The sequence below is a fragment of the Protomyctophum bolini genome, assembly GCF_963924005.1.
Source record: "Protomyctophum bolini genome assembly, chromosome: 24".
Lineage (NCBI taxonomy): Eukaryota > Metazoa > Chordata > Actinopteri > Myctophiformes > Myctophidae > Protomyctophum > Protomyctophum bolini.
Genome location: NC_137885.1, coordinates 9,386,718 through 9,405,900, shown reverse-complemented (window position 1 = coordinate 9,405,900; position 19,183 = coordinate 9,386,718). Strand labels below are relative to the sequence as shown.

Genomic DNA, 19,183 nt, shown 5'->3' with positions numbered 1-19,183 from the left:
AATTTGGAAAATACGTTTTTTTGATAATGACATTGCATGAATTAATGTATGGTTTTCTAGTTCTAAACCAGCTATGTCAGGGTTAGATAAACCACTGATATATTAATTAATGGCCATGTTAGCAGGTCAGACCATGAAAACCCTTGCCTGATCCTGCCCAATACACCATCTGTCAGAGTGCCAGTGAGCAGTAGATGTGCAAGGAGGATTTTTATATTTGATTAAAGCTATACAAGTTGTTTTTCCTCAGTGAATGACAATCATCAAACAATGTATTCTAGCAGTGATTCTCAACCCGTTTAATTTCAAGGACCCCCAGTTTGATATATGCATTGAGCTAGTACAGAGTAGACCCCCATTTAATGGCATTTCCATCTCTGAGACCCCAATTTATATTGTAAAAACAATGTTAATTTACTTAAAAATGTACAAAAGTATTGGCATCAAAATGTACTTATAAAGTGTCACTCCGTCTCCGAGTCAGTCTAGTCCAGTCTCTATCCTTTATATACTCTGCTATGGTCCAGACCCAAGCCCCAGTAAGGCTATCCAACGTTGAAGATGCTACTACCTACTGGCGAAATGTGGAATTGCAGCACTTAATGGAAGTGGACGGACGTTCATGACGTCACGTGAAAAGCACGGACCTCAATTCTCCAAAACTGGGCCTTGGCTAAACTTCCGCTCTCCGGGAGTCTTCCGGGTGCTTCAAAACGCCACTGAGCAACTTCATCGAAATTAATAGCGGGGGGGCGGGGCTAACGCTCCAGTTCGGTCTCTATCCTTTTGTTATACTCTATGGTCCAGAGTCCAGACTAGCAGAGCACAGAGCCATATATCTAATCTAAGGCTCTGGCAGAGCACAGAGAAACTGAACATGGAGCGGCTGAGGTTGCGGATTGTTGTCCTTGTGTTGTTACAAATGTGTTGTTTCTGCGTGCTCAATGCTTCAGGTAGGAACCAACACTACAGCAACTATAACAGCATTGATTTAGCTGCTGAGTGCCATTCCTGGTTTGAGTTATATACCAACAGTTTTAAAGTCATTCATCACATTGTTGTTAGCTAGCATGGCTAATGAGCTAAAGCTAAATGAAATTGAAGCAATGATATCGGCTTTGTTCTTCTAAATCTTCTAAGTAAGTAAAGCTGTCACACATTATTTGAAATAAATGTAGTCTAGTAAATAAAGTACAATATTATTAATACTTAATTATACTTGGTGTAGATTCACTCACACACAAATGCAGGGGTAGTTGGATGGACAAAACTGTTTTCATACACAGTCACTGAGCCACAAGTCTTACAATAGTTAGTAGCTATTTAATAGCGTGCGCGTGTGTGTGGTGTACGGGGGACTGTCGTACAGTACTTTATATTTTTTACTCCTGGCTGCAAATATAATTTTTCTCCTTGTGTCAATAAAGTGACTGAACTGAAAACTGAAGTAAAGTGCATATACCGATGTTAACGAAAATATGCTATAGCATAACAGAAGAAACAAACGGCGAATTAACAAGAGGAATGTGTGTGTGTCTGTGTGTGTGTGTGTGTGTGTGTGTGTGTGTTCAGGTAAAAAGTGGCAGAGATATCAGGACCAAATCTCCAAAGCTGTGGAGGAGCACCGTGCTTGCAGCCCAGTCAACTGCAGCTGTCATCTAAGGTGGCTTAGATACTGTACTAGAAATCAATAGGCTTTCCCCCCCCCCTGACGACATCACACAGTCTAGAGTGCTCTTCTTGTATTTGTTTTACTGAGAATAAGGGTAGACATACGTTTAGGGTTAGTCATAGATTTACCGGGGTTAAGTTTAGGAATAGGGTTAGGTTTTGGCACCGTTTTACTGAGGTTATAGGAATACCGTTAGTTGTGACCGTTTAAGCACTTTACATAGCTTACGTTTAGGAATACCAGGCTGAGCCGACTTGGTAAAAGGCTTGTTAGTATTAACTGTCAGCAATTTTCTGATTATCCAGGACCTGACATTTGAGTGTTGGCTGATATGACTTATTCATTGGGTACTACTTTATTCAGCAGATGAATACAGCATACACTTAACCCATTAAGACCTGAGGACCCGATACTCCAAAAGTCTTCTAAATCCTACAAACGTTATGTTTCTATATCCGTGGTGTTCAAACCTTTTCATGTCAAGGTCCCCAAACATCCCATAATGCTTAAGTGCACTGCTCCTCCTTGTGGATAGGGGGAGGACTGTCTTACTGAGACAACAACGTAGTTAAGGAAGTAAGTGTCCAGAGACACTGGGCTCACTGCTAAATAAAAAAAATATCTAAAACATAAACAAAGTTTAAAAAAGAAATATATATATATATCTAAAACCACATGTTGCACACATAAAGACCCCCAGGAAAGTGTTCTAAATCTTCTAAAAGTCATTAACATATATTCATTTTTGCAAAAAGGATTTTTAACGGATTCTCCATCTTCCAGTCTGGTGTAAATGGGTAAAGCAGCTAATACGGCCGTACTTTACGTCATGTGACTGCTCTGTGAGACCAATCCTCTCTCTGTGTTTTAGTGTCCTGCAGGATGACCTGCGGCTGTTCAAAGGGGGGGTGTCCCTGGACCTCATGGAGGCCACCATTGGCCGAGGGGTGGGCACCCACTACCAGATCATTGGACACAAACTGTACAGGGAGCACAACTGCATGTTCCCGGCCAGGTGAGACAAATCAAGGGCAAATCAACAAGCCACTTTGATGTCGTTTTGTCGACTAAAACTATGACGAAAAATGTTCGTAGACTACCTTTTTTTTCACTGACGACAACTACGTGAAAACTATGCCATGATGACTAAAACGACACTAAAATATTCCAGGTGACTAAAATGTTACTCAAACGAAATGAAAACGTTTCAAGAGACCATGACTAAAGCTAAAATATAGATTTGCTGCCAAAGTATGGCATCGTCCACTCCAGTACTCATGATTTCATGTTCTATGTCGCCATGACTGATTTTCAGTCACTTGGATTCCATAGAAGTCAGCATGTCTTCTATAGAAGTACCCAGAGTGGGAAGTTCAAAACCTTTTTAACCACCATCTAAATCCACATCGACGACTCTTTGTCCTCTGAAGTCACATTTTGACACAAAACAACGTCCCTTGAATCTGTGGTATCCCGCGTTTCAAAAGAATCGGTTATGCTTTGAAAATCATAACCATAATGCCTGGCGCAAGCGAGAGGATTTTCACTGGACTTGAAATGCTTTAGCTATTGAAAAATAGCACATCTACAAGCTCATAGCGCGTCACCGAGTGGCGCGCTACGAGCTTGTACGTCTGCTATTTTTGAAAAATCGAAGAACGACTGACATAGAAACATAGCTTTTTTTTCAGAAAACTGTCGGGATGTAGAAGACATTTTTAGAATCTGATCTCAGGTCAGAATGGGTTAATAGTTGTTGCGTTGTTCCCTTTGCTTTCAGGTGCAGCGGAGTGGAACATTTCATCCTGCAGGTGATCGAGCGGCTGCCTGACGTAGAGATGGTGGTGAACGTTAGAGATTACCCTCAGGTCCCCGGCTGGGTTCAGCCAATCCTGCCCGTCTTCTCTTTCAGTAAGGTCAGACCCTGTAGGCCGTCCTTCACACACACACACACACACACACACACACACACACACACACACACACACACACACACACACTGTAACGGTTTGATAGAAAATGCGCTGGGGTGCCAGCCAGGCTTTTGTAACCTGGCAAAAAAAGTTCAATGTTCAGAAGTTAAACCGTTTCATAAGGCTGTGCAGCTTACGTGATCCACACCACACTACACACCCTTTAAAGTCACTTGACACATGGAATAAAGCACAGACACCGAAAATGTCAGTTTAGATTGTATATTAGATATTATCAGATTAGATTATATTAGATTGTAAGTACAAATAGTTCAGTTCTCATACAGCTCCCGTTTATAATATCCACTGTGCAGTGTGCACAAAACCCGACTCCTTGTAAACCCAGGTACCAGTTCATAACCAACCCCTCGGCTGAGCTCTGTTTGTTTGCACGGATTTACCGGTTTACTCACGGATGGAAAGTTTAAATCCCCACTGTTCTGAGGGTGTCCTCCTTACGATCACATTACGATCCGGGGGAAAGCTGTCCTCTCAGTGCACTGATGATCCTCTCTCCGATCGTAGCTCCAAAAGGTGTCCGTGCGACAAACGACATAAACTCCAAGGGCTATAGTGTAGAGACCAAAACAAGGCGCAGTACCGCGGCGGGCCTTAGCAAACACCGTCGCTCCTCCAGGCTGCTGCCTCAGACGCCGACACAGCACTTCCTTCAGCAGTCACAGACGGGTAGCCTGACGTCATGTCATTCAGAAAGGGGAACGCATCTTGAGTGTACTTGACGCCACCGATGGGCGTGAGTGGCGACACACACACACACACACACACACACACACACACACAGTACATGCAATAGACCACCGTTTCCCAAACAGTGGGTCGGGACCCATTTGTGGGTCATGGACAAATGGGATTTAAAGATTTTCATGAATTAAAAACAAAATTCAATGATTTTCTTTTCAGTAATTTCGTGAAGAAATTCCATAAATTAGACGACACATGTTTGAGAAGTAGTGAAAATGTAGTGTTGTGAGCTTGTAGATCTGCTATTTTCACTAGTGTGGGTCACGGGCAAACATCCATTTTTATTTTTGGGTATTGAGCTAAAATGTTTAGGAACCACTGCGATAGACCTGTCACAATTATTACATAATTCCCTGATCACAATCATTTTGATCAGGCGCCCCGGCTCACCGGCTGGCCAGGAGTAGGCAGTTTAGACTATATAGACCAGGATTACTGCATGTATTTTGTGGCGGTACCTACCCTATAGGGGACACGGCCCTTTCGCCAACCCTAATCGCAATTATTTGAATGACTAAACATCAACTAAAAATGTCATGACGTCCCTAGATTTCGCAACCTTCTGAGTAACTATCAACCTCAAAGTACACCCTGTCGCGCGTCAGCTAACTTGTCGAAAACTCGTTTTTTTTAAACATGCGCTGGACATGATCAGCAGTGGAAAGAGGACGGTGCTGGAGCAATTTGTGCTATTCTAAAACTGTTTTAATAATCATGGCTATTATGACAACATATGGCATTAATGTTATTTCTTGTGCCAATAACATTATACAGCAGATTACACAGCAGAGAGAGGTGTAAATGTATGACAGTTTATTTCAATAAACATGGTTATGACATCGTTGTAGACACTATACGTGTACGTGTAGGTTCTGCCGCAGTAGGAGCGGCTGCGACGGCGAGCGGGTTTATCTTATCGAGCGCTGATCCATTTCCGGGTTGCTCGGAGTGGACTGCCGTAGCCGTGGTTTGCTTAACCCATCCTGGGCGGGAACCCCTTTTTGGTGTTAGCATTATGTTATGCTTTAGCTATTGAAAAAGAGAAGATCTACAAGCTCATAGCGCGCCACCGAGTGGCGCGCTACGAGCTTGTAGGTCTGCTATTTTTTGAAAAAGCGAAGAACGACTGACATAGAACCATAGCTTTTTCAGAAAACTTGTCATTTTCAAAAAGACATTTTTTTAATCTGATCTCGGGTCAGAATGAAAACTGTCAGGATGTAGAAGACATTTTTAGAATCTGATCTCGGGTCAGAATGGGTTGTGTGACGTGCTGCTGTGGCGTTGCAGACGGCTGACTACCAGGACATCATGTACCCCGCGTGGACCTTCTGGGAGGGAGGCCCTGCTGTGTGGCCCATCTACCCCACTGGACTGGGACGATGGGACCTGATGAGGGACGACCTGAAAAAGTAAGCTTTTAACTTACAGAACGTCTTCTTGAAAAACGCTATGTTTCTGTATGTCAGTTGGTTCTCAACCTTTTTCGAGGCAAGGACCGCCAGAATTGTCTGTATTTGGCCGCGGACCTCTGTCTGAAAATATGTTGTTCCAGTGACCCCCCCCAGAAGCAAAGATTTGAGTTAATAACGTTCGCTCTGAAAGAATATATTATTCAAAGATTTGGGCCACATTTTCACGATATTTGAAAAATAGCAGATCTACAAGCTCTACAAGCTCGCCGTAGCAGCCAGCTCATTATGAGCTCTATGAGCTTGTAGATCTGCTATATTTCAATAGCTAAAGTATAACACAATGCTTAAAACACCAAAAGGGTGTTCCCGCACCGAATGGGTTCATTTCAAGGACTGCCAGTTTGGAATGTGTTGACCACCGTTTCCCAAATCCTTTCAGTAATTTCATGAAGAATTTCATGAAAAACGTCATGAAGAAAAATAAATGTCATAGTACTAGTGAAAATAGCCCGTCTACATCTACAAGCTCACAACACGGCGCAAAGTGGCACGTTGTGAGCTTGTAGATCTGCTATTTTTTTTAGCAAACGTCTAATCTCTCTTTTGGGTCTCGACCTGAAAAGTTTTGGCACCACTGCATTAGACCCCCATAACTCTGTGGGGGAGTGTACCAATGGAAGCAAGATAATCGATGCGTAATGGTCCCTTCGTACACTCTCAGCAACGCCAAAAAGGCTCAAAGACCGTGGCTATAAAATATTGAATAGAAATTCAAGAATGATCCAACTATGGGATTTCTTCTGGGATGTACTGTGCATGTTGTTTTGTTTACTACTACTACTGTTGGTGGTAACTGGTCGTTTCTGTTAGGTCTGCGGCACAGTGGCCATGGAAGAGGAAAGAGCCCCGAGGATTCTTTAGAGGCTCCAGGTCAGTCTAAAGCACATTAATACAGAACACACAATATTACCACAGCATTATACTGCTTATTATCACTAGCCTAGTGTAAAGTCTCCATAAATATTAAATGTGTTGCATGAAAAAAAAGTGTTCAATCGGTTTACTTCATGCGTTCATTGTGCTCTTCTCCTTTTCCCTTCAGGGGTCGCCATCTCACCCTGTCCTCTGCCTCCTTTTCTCTCACACCGACTAACTTAGCATAAATCTTCTTCTTTGGTCTTCCTCTAGGCCTCCTGCCTGGCATTTCCAACCTCGACGTATACTGATATACTTCTCGCTATCCTTCCTCGTGTCCAAACCATCTCGGTCTGGCCTCTCTGGCTTTATCTCCAAAACATCTGACATTGCGTTGTCCCTCTGATGTACTCGTTCCAGAGAGAACCTCCACATTTTAGTCCCCGCTACCTCCAGCTCTGCTTCCTGTCTTTTCCTCAGTGCGACTGTCTCTAAAACATACACAGGGCTTAAAGTTCTCAGTCATGGGGACGGATTTCAGTCCTGAGGATTTCATAGGGGTCATTTAATGAGATCATTGCAGATGTGCAAAAAATCATTTTCAGTCTTGGGATTTGTTTTGGCTTTAAGCCCTGCATACAACATAGCTGGTCTCACCACCACATTCCTTCCCTTTCATTCCTTGCCGATACTTTCCTATCGCACGTCACACCAGACACTTTTCTCTGACTCGTTCACGTGTCTTCTATTAAAAATGCTCCATAAAAGTATGTAACTGGTGGCATGAAAAGTGAAGCTTATGCATTTGTCCTTGTAGGACCAGCCCGGAGCGGGATCCTCTGATACTGCTGTCCAGAGAGGCTCCAGAGCTGGTCGACGCCGAGTACACCAAGAACCAGGCCTGGAAGTCTGACCGGGTCGGTCTCATGTCAACGTTGACGTTATGAAATGAGCATTCATTTTATTTTGCGTGACATACTGTTCCCGCGTGGCAGTGGCGTGCACAGACATTTAGAGGGGCAGGTGCTCAAGTGGGAAAAAAAGGGCACCGTGTGCAGTGCGTGGAACCGGCCGGTTGCCTTATAATAGTGTGAGATTTATAGATTTTGGGGCCTAAATAATATATTGGAAGCTTTTTATCAAGAATTGATCAATGTCACCACGGTCCACATACTGTACAGTGTACGCCGGGTGGGGCTTAACACAGAAAGGCTTTCACTTTTAAACACTTCTGTTTGTGGTTAATGTAAACGCCACCTATCCTCTGCTTGAGGCAAAGGGAAAACAAACAACTAATTACCTGGGTACGTTGTTTGTGATAATTAGGCTGCATGGTATTTGGTAGCTGTTTATTTTATATATTGCTTTGGATATGTTTGCATCTATATATTATCGTAGAGCCATCCATACTGTAGGTTACATTGTTGCTGTGCTTAGAAGGAGATCATCCTAGATTTATTTTCTGTCTTTCTCTTGTCTTTTAGGACACATTGGGGAGACCTCCAGCCAAGGAGATACCGTTGGTGGATCACTGTAAATACAAGTAAGCATGTCCTCTTCAGAGCGGAGACAAAGGATGCTTTAATGGAGAGAATGAGACGGCTAATGGTAGAGTTACATGTGATCCCACAGGCAAGAGTGTTAACCGCAAGAACAAGTTCTTTATACAAATCTATTATAGGATTATCAAACTAATTGGGTGTTTTAGATCGGTGCAAGTCGTGTGTTATGTTTTGTACATAATATTACAATCTCTGCTAATAACTCGTGCTGTGTTTTTAAAGAAAGTTGAGCTCATGATTTTGATGATTTCATCATTAAGTTACAGGTATATGTACCCGTGAGACATTGTCATGGATTAATCCATTTTTTTTGGGGGGGGGGGGGGGGGGACCCCTTTTTGTGTTGGCATCATGTTATGCTTTAGCTATTGAAAAATAGCAGATCTACAAGCTCATAGTGGCGCGCTATGAGCGAGCTTGTAGGTCTGCTATTTTTGAAAAATCGACTGACATAGAAACTGACATTTTTAGAATCTGATCTCAGGACAAAATGGGTTAAAGTTCTCTCGGATATCATAAAAGTAAAGCCTCAATCTAGAAACAGAATGATGGCATCTAAACATCACGGCCCTTACTTATTAGTTCATTGTTTAGGAAACTTTCACGCTGTTTCACAAACCACAGATTCAATCCTACTCTGATTTCAGTCATGAGATGTTTTTTTTTTTATAGCTTCATGCCATGCATTGTGCACAGTGCAAGTATTTATCTATAGCTCTCAATTGTCTTGTCTTCGACCTTGTTACACAGATACTTGTTCAACTTTCGCGGCGTGGCGGCCAGTTTCCGCCTCAAGCACCTGTTCCTGTGCGGCTCTCTGGTGTTCCATGTCGGAGACGAGTGGCAGGAGTTCTTCTACGCCCAGCTCCGGCCCTGGGTCCACTACATCCCCCTCAGACAGGACCTCTCTGACGTCAGGTGAGTTCTCCTGCTCCCAGCTCCGGCCCTGGGTCCACTACATCCCCCTCAGACAGGACCTCTCTGACGTCAGGTGAGTTCTCCTGCTCCCAGCTCTGGCCCTGGGTCCCAGCTCCGGCCCTGGGTCCACTACATCCCCCTCAGACAGGACCTCTCTGACGTCAGGTGAGTTCTCCTGCTCCCAGCTCCGGCCCTGGGTCCACTACATCCCCCTCAGACAGGACCTCTCTGACGTCAGGTGACTCATTTGTTGCTCACTACGACTCGAGGTTCTGACTTTAAAACGGTGGATCTCGAAGCTTTTCATTTCATGAACCCCCAGTTTGGTTTGCATTAACCCCATTCTGACCTGAGATCAGATTCTAAAAATGTCTTCTACATCCTGACAGTTTTCTGAAAAAGCTATGTTTCTATGTCAGTGGTTCTTCGACTTTTCCAAAATAGCATACCTACAAGCTCGTAGCGCGCCACTCGGTGGCGCGCTATGAGCTTGTAGATCTGATATTTTTCAATAACTAAAGTGCGACATAATGCTAACACCAAAACTGGTTCCTGCCCCAAAATGGGTTTTAAGCCACATACCTATTTGTACACTCTTAAGAGTTACAGACCTATAAAGGTCAATTTGGTTCATAATTATAGCTTGGGGACCCCCCTGAAACCCCCTCAAGGACCCAGTGGGATCCGTGGACCCCACTTTGAGAACCGTTGCTTTAACACTGAGTGCCACCTGGTGGACAAAAGTGGTAGTACCTGGGTGCCACGTGATCAGAGGCCGCATTGCCAGCGCCAGTTTCCGAGAAAACGGCATTGAAAGACCCTAGCTAATACAGAAGCTAATGGATATGCATAAACAGAAACAAAACAGCGAGGCATTCTTATATCGATATTAAACGCCTTAGAACGAGTATACTAGTCCTGAACACCAAGCGTATTTATTTGACAGGACGAGTACTTGTCTAAAGCATCAAACGTGTTAACTGCCTGACATGTTTTTAATGTTGCTTTCTTTCCTGTTCAGAGAACTGCTTCAGTATGTCCAGGAAAATGATGCCATTGCACAGGAAATTGCCATAAGGTACAGTAGCCAGTTTGACACATTTTCACTTTAATTCGCGCACACGCACACACGCGCGCACGCGCGCACACACACACACACACACACACACACACACACACACACACACACACACACACACACACACACACACACACACACACACACACACACACACACACACACACACACACACACACACACACACACACACACACACACACACACACACACACAAATGCAAATGAGTAACTGTTTCACTATGGCCTTCTCTCTCCCTCCCCCGCTCTCCTCACACAGGGGCCAGAAGTTCATCCTGGACCACCTGCGTATGGAGGACGTGTCGTGCTACTGGGAGAGACTCCTGAGCGACTTCAGCCGTCTGCTGCAGTACAAGCCCAAGAGGAAGGCCTCCTGCAACCAGATAGTACACAAACCCAGCAGGACGGAGCTCTAGCGGCCGGAGACACGGGCCAGCAACGGGATAGAAACTTTAAACCTATAGGAGACACGGAGCTAAAACCTCCAGGAGACACTTCAGCAGCTGTAGTTTGAGAGAGAGAGGCTTTATTTGCTGTCCACAGTGGACAAAGTCTTCATTCCCCCCCATCAGGTGAAATAACACTACTACCAATGTGTTCTTTTGTTTTATTTCTCAAGCACTTAAGTCACAGTCCAAAAACATATGCATCGATTTAAAGTTCTCAGTCGCAGTCGTTTGGATTCCATAGAAGCCAAGCGTGTATTATGTGAAAGCTTGCTGCGCACCGAAAATAGCCAATCTACAAGCTCACAACACGTCGCACTGCGATGTGTTTTGAGCTTGTAGATTGGCTATTTTCAGTCATTAGTTATTTTTTAAGATGAAAGAGTATTTGAGGTGATCAAACTAGCAATAGAATACAAGTTTTAGAAGCCTCTTCCAGAAACATGAATGGTCTCAGAAAATGTCATGATTTCTTCAGCTGGTCGGCCTAAAACATTGAGATTTGAATTTGCTTTATTCCATGCATATGTATGATGACTTAAAACGGCAGAGAATGTGGATTTCCAGGCAGTTTCCCCAAGTTTGTCTGGGACAGCCGCTAATGAAATGTCATGAGAGTCTACCGTTGTTGCCACCATGAACTAATTTGTGTTAACTTGAACGATCTTACACTTATGATGAATTCATTGTTCCACTGCTCACCCCGGCTTGGATGTGCAGTTAGCAGAGATACAGTATGAGTTTATTTACATTTTTGAGTGGTGCAACCACTCCTATAGACAGCTATGTGTGTCCCTTGGTCCCTGTGTCTGTCCGAGCACGAAAATAGCGTTATAGCGTTTGTTCACCACCAAGTGGCACTGTTGCACAGCCTAACACACAGACACAGACATACACAGGCCAGGGAGGAGGGCTTGTACAGTGCAGCACCACTCACTTCAGACGGGTCTGATTTATATTAAATGCTGGATATGCTATTGCTGGTATCAAGTCGGGCTAAACTGGCTGTTACCAGTTTAGAATTAGCTATTGGTGTTGACGATGTCACTACAGTCTGATAATCCAAGGACACATCATTTCTGTCTTCCCAGTTCCCACTGAATTGTCTTTCACCGAGACAATGGATTATATCTCATTCCTTTACGTTGACACTGGGCTAATATTGTTCATAGAAAGTAATGGACCAGGGCAATTCAATTTCATTTTAGTTCATTGTTTAAAGGACCACTTTTCAACCTATCTTCATATAATGGGTCATCACTAATAATCATGAAAAAATGGCACGATTCTTTCTACTCAGTCTGTGTCTCATAGGACGGCTGTGGGCAGTTTAGAAACAGTCTTCCAGTGGCGGCATCATTAGGCAGATTCTTTTTTAAACAAAAATATTTTGATTTTCATTATCGTGAGAACGATGGCTTCCATTTTCGCATTGGAAGCCAAACCCTGCAGTTTCTATTGGATTGTATTCCCCATCGATGATGTCACTGGGAGACGGTTTCTGAACTGCCCACAGCCCTCCTATGAGACACAGACCGAGTAGAAAAAAATTGCACTCTTTTTTTTTCATGATTATTAGTGAGGGTGAGGGTTAGTGGTGAAGTGGTCCTTTTATGAATTTATGTATACACATATAAAAGAAGAGCCAGCAACAGCCTAGAGGATATTTTCTCCCTCTCGTAGTCACTGGGTTCAATACCTTTGTATTGACCATTTGACCAACACACACGCGTTGCCTATTCAGATTGTATTATTTAGTGTTGATGAACTGTGTGATAGATCAAATATTGTGGTGTCACTCAACGGGAAATCATATTTTTGGGAATATTTTATTTTCCCTGGCTGTGTATGCCAATACTCGACGATTATTATTTTTTGGTGGCAGGGGGGGATTAGTGTTTCAGAGCAAATTGTCTTGCTCAGTGAGTGACACCAAACAGCCAGTCAAATAGCCACAGTTTAGAAAACCTGCCTGATATCATTGCCACAGCGCTCTCTAGTGAGCTGCGGGAAGAACATTACCAGCTTGATAAGTTTGATCCACAGCCAGACTTGCATGTTTTGTTTGTTTGATGGAAACAGTCTAAAATGTCATTTGAGTCCTATCTGCCTTATGCTTTTTAATTGTGTCAACTCAACTTATCAGTACTTAATTCTACACTAAGTGCCAACGTAAAGCAATTTCTTTTTATTAAGACATACAGAAACCTTACGGGAAACACTAAATGTGCTGTTGATTTTAAAATAACATATCCTCATAGAGAACCTGCCACGATGAGTTAATAGCGGTACCAGCGTATTGAATATGTTTTAGTATTCACATTCTTTTGCCTATAAGCCAAGTTCTCGCTGTTTACACTCTTTGAGTTACTGTAATGGGATGTGGTGGTGTTGATGAGGTACTTACTTGGTTGTATTGATGTATTTCTTTTTTTTATATAATACTAAAACAAAGCTCTCAATATTTACATCACACTCGCTTGTGGTTTGCAGGAAATGACTTGATGATAGTAAACATGAATATGACACCCGACTGACTATTGAGTAGAGTTAAGTCTGTAACAAAACATCTTTGTCCTGACTAAGCTCTCATACTCATAATGACAAGTCTGTACTAACGGCGCAGTTGGGTTTAGTCACCGACCTCACAGACCTTTTATTTTATCAAAGGGTCATCTTATGAAAATGCCGAGAAGGAATAAAGATGTCCTTGATAACCACGAATAGGCCTACATTAGAATATCAAATGCTTGTGATGGGAATTGTTTTTTTTTTTTTTTAGAATTGTCTTTTCATTATGTAAAACCATTAAATATTATGAAAATCTGAAGCTCAAGTTGCATCTTTTTTTCTTACTATTGCGTTCTTGCATTTCTGTTGAACAATATCCATGGTTCCTTTTATATTCCTATTGGTTGCCTTGCTTTGGTGTTTGGTCATTAATATTTTATCACGTTTAGTACAACTGCGTAGGAGAAGGAAAGAAACTGGCAGATGCCCACAGGCAATAACACGATGCAAATCTAATGGAGGAAATAATATAGTATGAACTATGAAATCATTATTTATCCCCGTTACGCTGGCTGGCGCATAGGGCAGCAACAAAGTTCCTCCACTTGCATCTTCTCTATGGTCCCCCAGCTCTGATGATGTTGCTGGAGCTCCTCCTCCTTGTCCTACGAGCTACGCCATGTCCTTTTAGGCCTGCCTTTCTTCCTGGCGTCCAGTGTAATGTGTTGTTGACCATTCTGAGGACATGGCCAATCCAGGTTCACCTGCGTTTGTCCATTATATATAAATAAGTGGATAGTTTATAGTTTATGGATGTCGTTTTCTGTTTTGCAGCATTCGGCACCGTATAGTAGTGTTGAGAGTACGCAGCTTTGGTAAATCGGGAGTTTTGTATTTGTGCTGTATTGCTTTGATTTCCAGATTTGTCTTATGAAGGTTGTGTATGCTTTGTTGATCCGGTTTTGAATGTCCTTATAAGGACATTCAAAACCTATAGTTAGCTTCCCCCATCGTGGTGAATGATGCTTCCAAGATATGTGAAGTGATCTGTATTTTACAATACCTGTTCCTCTATTGTTATATGTGTTGGTGAATTGGTGTTGATGGGCATGATTTTGGTTTTATTGTTAACGATCAGTCCAATTTGTGTCTGTTTTTTTGAAGGGGTGTGTGTGTGTGTGTGTGTGTGTGTGTGTGTGTGTGTGTGTGTGTGACATACAGTAAGGGCGAGTTCATCCTAAGTCAAGTTCTTCAATGGTGAAATGCAGGGTCCATTGTATCCGTCTTGCCTTGCATTGTCTTCTGTGGCTCTCCTCATGAGTCTAACCCAGTCTATTGCAAGATTGAATAGTAATGCTGGCATCACACATCCTTTGTACCTGCATGAAAACATTTCCCAGGTAATGTGTTTTTACAATGACAGCCTATTTGTTTCATTGGTAAATGTTATCAGTTAAAACTTTCACAGCTGATTGTTTCACCATTTCCAACTGATACCCCACTATTCCCCCCCCCCCTTTTTAATAACTTTCTTTAACTGTATGATTTCCTTTTATTCCATCTTTAAATGTTGTGATGGATTGAAAATGGAGGACCCTGGTTATATCCTCATTAGCAGTTTTTCTATTGGCCTGTATTTTCTTTTGAACTGTACCCAAAATCTGTTCTACAAACTGTGAATACAATTTTCACGTTGAACATTCGGTCCTCCTCCACCAAGCGTCGCTGTTTTCACTGTTTTCACACATGACGTGCTACTGCAGCACACAGTCAAGGTGAAGGGTCGGCATAGTGACTGAATCCGGGTTCATAAATGAAGAACTACAAGGACATGAATAGTGTGTAGTTATCAGTAGATAATATATAGACAGATCTGAGAAAGCCGTCAGCAAGAGAGCCAACCTTGGTGCTGCTAGTCTGTGATGCGGGCAGTGAATGGAACACTGCTGTCCACCGGTAAGCTGTGTGACAGAATGCTAAGAGGCTAATGCTATAGCTCATGTAATGACAGCCTATGACAGTCAGGTACAGTACTGCTGTTACTATTATACTCTGTTATACTCTGCTGTTATAATACATGCTATTATTAATATTTTGTTAATATACTGCTCCATTTTTTGATTTCTAATGCTCAGTGTGTACAATGATACATAAAGCACACACAGCAGGTAAATGAGGTCTTTTATATCATCAAGGGCTGCAACAAAAAAAAAACATCTTTTGAAATCCATAGTGTCCATAACTCTAAGACTGAGAGGGTAGGGTAGACATTCTATTACCAAATGGACCCTTCAGGGGTCATAGCCGTGATGGCTTGTGGTGGATATACAAAATAAGCGGACAATCGTACACAAAGAATGACCATAACAGGTGTGTAACTCTGAGAGTGTACAGATGGAACCTTAATGGACCTAGTGTGTACACTCTCAGAGTTAAGGGACTCCTAATGTAAATCAGATTCTACAATATACACAATTCTGAAGAAAACTTGACATTCAGTAACTGGGTCTTATGATAAAAATAAGAATCAATATAATGGTGTCTTAAAAAGAAAATCTAACATTTGGACACAGACACATTGGTGACCCCCCCTGGACCTGATGCATTAAGTATGTACGCTCTCACTCAGAGTTCTCAAACGGATAAACTAACATGGAGGGGATTTCAGCGTATATCATTGAACAGAATGCAGATGGCGGCGATATGCAAACCCCAAAATGCCTCCAGGCTGTTTATTTTAGATGCAGATGTAGTGAGTGCCATCCCGTGATGGCCATGTGTTTGTGTGTCTCACTCTTCTCTCTCTCCCCCACACACACCCTCCACTCTCTGCAGCCTCCTCGTCGTGACAACTGAAGCGTGTGTGTCCCGTGTCTCCGCGGTGATGGATCCTGGGCCGTGGCCCGCGGCGGTGGAGGGCCAGGCAGCCCAGACGGATTCGGGGCCCCGGGGCGGCGGCGGTGGCGCGCTTCTCACCGGGCGCTGGCTTAATCTCCAGATCGCGACTAGGCCGGCTTCCACTTCTCCGTCTCCTCTTTTCTCCTCCTCCTCCTGCTGCTTCCCGCTCCCCCGGGTCCATGCAGCTGACGACGAGGCACAGGCGCCCCCCTCCTCCTCCTCCCCCGCCCCCGCCGCCGCACCTCCTATCGTCCCTAGTATCAACGACGTGCCGAGGCTCATCGGAAAACCCGAGTTCCCGGACACGGGCTGGGACCGCCTCAAGGACCTCTTCGACCGGGAGTCAGTGCTATACTACTGTCCCTTTGATGTTGTTGTTGTTGTTGTTGTTGTTGTTCCTGCTCTGTCAGTGTTTTTACCAATCAGATTTTATTCTCCCTCGCCCATGGTATCCCCCCACGCCCTTGGTATCCCCCCACGCCCTTGGTATCCCCCCACGCCCATGGTATTCCTTGGTCTAAACTAAAGCAGTGGTTCACAACGTTGGCCTTTTTGGGGCGGTTCAGGACGACCGTGTGTCGCACCGACACCAGGCACTGCACTCCCTGTGGGGGTGTGGATTTGTGGAACGTGTGTGTCAAATTTGAAGTTGGTGGGGCGAACGGTTATCGAGTTACATGGATTACAGACGTACACACACACACACACACACCCACCGACTTGGTGCATTTATAGTTAGATTATTAAGTACATACAAGTAGATAATGTACAAGAATGCCAGATTATATTGGACCAAAATGTCTCAGGGTTCCAAATTGGGGTTCCTTCAAATAAGAAAGGGCTGAGTATCCGTGGTCTAAAACACCACAGCTTAATCAGAAGGTACACTTTATCATAAAACGCCATTGACTATTATTATTAGCATGTATTAGTTTTAGTATGTAGTAGTAGTAGTAGTAGTAGTAGTAGTATTCTTAGCATAATATACCGCCAGGTAAGACATAACTCTTAATTGCACATGGTCTGTCCCTCCAGGCAGAACCAGCGCTATCCAGAGGAGCTCACCAACGTTCTAAAGGGCGGCTTCGCTGCGGCCGTAGGAGGAATGATCTACGGAGGCCTGCCGGCCGCACGCCACGCCAGAGAGACCTTTATCCACCTCAGCCAGGCCGATGTGTACACCAGCCGTTTGGAGGCGGTGGTAAGTTGTGTGTGTGTGTGTGTGTGTGAGGGGGGGAGGGGCTAGTATTATACATTTTCCCACATTTGTAACCATATTTTTTACTTAAAAAAGCAGATCTACAAGCTCATAGCGATCTGCTATTGTAGATCTGCTATTTTCTGTGAAAATCTGCGCTAATCATTGAATATGTTTTTTTTTATGTTTTATACGTTGACATTTTTAACTAAAATCTTTGCTTCCGGGGGGGTCCCTGGAACAAAGATATTTTTTTGAGATGGGTGTCCGCGGCCAAATACTCTTTTGAATTGTGTCTCTCTTGTCCTCTCTCTCTCTCTCTCTGTGTCACTTCTGTCCTCTCTCGTCCAGCGTGCAGTGCACCACGCTGCCATCCGGGGCTTTATCCGATACGGCTGGAGGTGGAGTTGGAGGGTGACCGCTTTCGTCACTTTGTTCAAGTGAGCAAAACATAATACTAATAAATCACACGTGTGAACTGAGTGGTGCAACTCCCCTCTCTCTCTCTCTCTCTCTCTCTCTCTCTCTCTCTCTCTCTCTCTGTAATTAGCAGGCAACAGTACAACACTATCTCTCTCTCTCTCTCTCTCTGGCACAACAGCGCCACTTTTTCCCCTACTGGTACTGACATAGTCCCATAGGTACATTGCTGTTCCTTGGAGTGGTTGCACCACTCAAAAATGGGGCACAGGCCCTTAGCTGTACCGTCTGGGCACCTAGGCTGCTGAGCCAGCCTGACGGCGTGCCGCGGGTTCGACTCCCGATCTCGACGGCCTTTGCCGCGTGTCACTCCCCATCTCTCTCTCCCCATTTCCTGTCAGTCTACTGTAAAATCTATCAATAAATGCAAAAAAGCCCCAAAACATATCTTTAAAAAGAAAGTGGCACATACAGACAGACGGGGTATAATAGTAATAGTAACAGTAGCATAACGGGTAAAATATAAAGTGCAACAAGGAAAAAAATAAGGTTTGCCCTTTTTGATAAAATTGTTTTAAAGTGATTTAAAGCAAAACAGTGAATGATCAAGCCTGAGCTCCTCAGGCTGCCCACGGACTCAAAAGGGCTCGATTTAAAACTCAATTTAAAACAATATATCGATATTGATATCGATATCGAATAGTTCTGGGTAACGTTACCACAGGAAAGATTTAAGATGTGATTTATCTAAAGTCGCATAATACGGGATTAAAGAACACATTATTACAAGTACTGTAGTAGCTCATTGCCCTTGATTAAAATGCTGTACATTTACCGCAGTGAGCTTCAGTGGTGCACTAGTATGAATAATACCGATACCTCTTGCTGCCACTTGCTGCCAAGTAAAAATACTTTAATAATTGAATATACAACACACAGTGACAGTTGCTTGCAAATTGCGATATGTGCGTGCGGGGGGGGGGGGGGGGGGGGGGGGGTGAGGCGTGCAGCAAGGGAAGCGAAGCGAGAGGAGAAACAGACAGGGTAGGCCTACAGCTTTATTTAATTCATGCAGGTTTATTTATTTAAGATACAACAAGTTGCGTGTGCGTGCGTGCGTCTGTGTGTCTGTGTATGAGAGAGCTGGGGCAGCAAGTCCAGCCATGGTAACCATGGTTTCCATGGTCGTATTGCATGTGTTCATGTCGCAAAAACGAGCTCGTGCCAGATAGATTTCAGCCGTCACATTTGTTAACGTCAGAACGGAATTAAGGAAGGATCAGCTGTTTGCGATCACTTTATAAATGCCGTGGCGACGTGGGTGTACTACGAAACCCACACTCGAATCTGTGGCAGATTTTATACTCAATTGATAAATGAGGGCCAATTGTCTAC

At 43.6% G+C, this 19,183-nt stretch overlaps 2 protein-coding genes across 2 annotated transcripts in view; both read left to right on the top strand.

Annotated features, from left to right (window-relative positions):
- The first annotated feature begins 822 nt into the window (after positions 1-822).
- poglut1 (protein O-glucosyltransferase 1) lies at positions 823-13,591 on the top strand. Its single transcript, XM_080758466.1, has 11 exons — positions 823-953; positions 1,573-1,663; positions 2,544-2,687; positions 3,453-3,588; positions 5,698-5,819; positions 6,693-6,752; positions 7,555-7,654; positions 8,222-8,280; positions 9,050-9,217; positions 10,239-10,295; positions 10,575-13,591. The coding sequence occupies exons 1-11, from the start codon at positions 878-880 to the stop codon at positions 10,729-10,731; spliced, it is 1,170 nt and encodes a 389-aa protein (XP_080614592.1). The 5' UTR covers positions 823-877; the 3' UTR covers positions 10,732-13,591.
- A 1,491-nt stretch (positions 13,592-15,082) lies between these two features.
- LOC308311406 (complex I assembly factor TIMMDC1, mitochondrial-like) overlaps positions 15,083-19,183 on the top strand; it is a 12,492-nt gene continuing 8,391 nt past the window's right edge. Inside the window, exons 1-4 of the mRNA XM_080758095.1 lie at positions 15,083-15,228; positions 16,108-16,512; positions 17,206-17,371; positions 17,720-17,808. Of these exons, the coding sequence (XP_080614221.1) occupies positions 16,157-16,512; positions 17,206-17,371; positions 17,720-17,808 (611 nt within the window). The 5' untranslated portion in view covers positions 15,083-15,228; positions 16,108-16,156. The remainder of the gene's footprint in view (positions 15,229-16,107; positions 16,513-17,205; positions 17,372-17,719; positions 17,809-19,183) is intronic.

Excerpts from the sequence above, each read along its gene's own strand:
- poglut1 (XM_080758466.1), top strand. The coding sequence starts at position 878 with ATGGAGCGGCTGAGGTTGCGGATTGTTGTCCTTGTGTTGTTACAAATG. Across the intron at positions 1,664-2,543 it reads AACTGCAGCTGTCATCTAAG|TGTCCTGCAGGATGACCTGC; the intron begins GTGGCTTAGATA and ends TCTGTGTTTTAG. Across the intron at positions 7,655-8,221 it reads AGGCCTGGAAGTCTGACCGG|GACACATTGGGGAGACCTCC; the intron begins GTCGGTCTCATG and ends CTTGTCTTTTAG.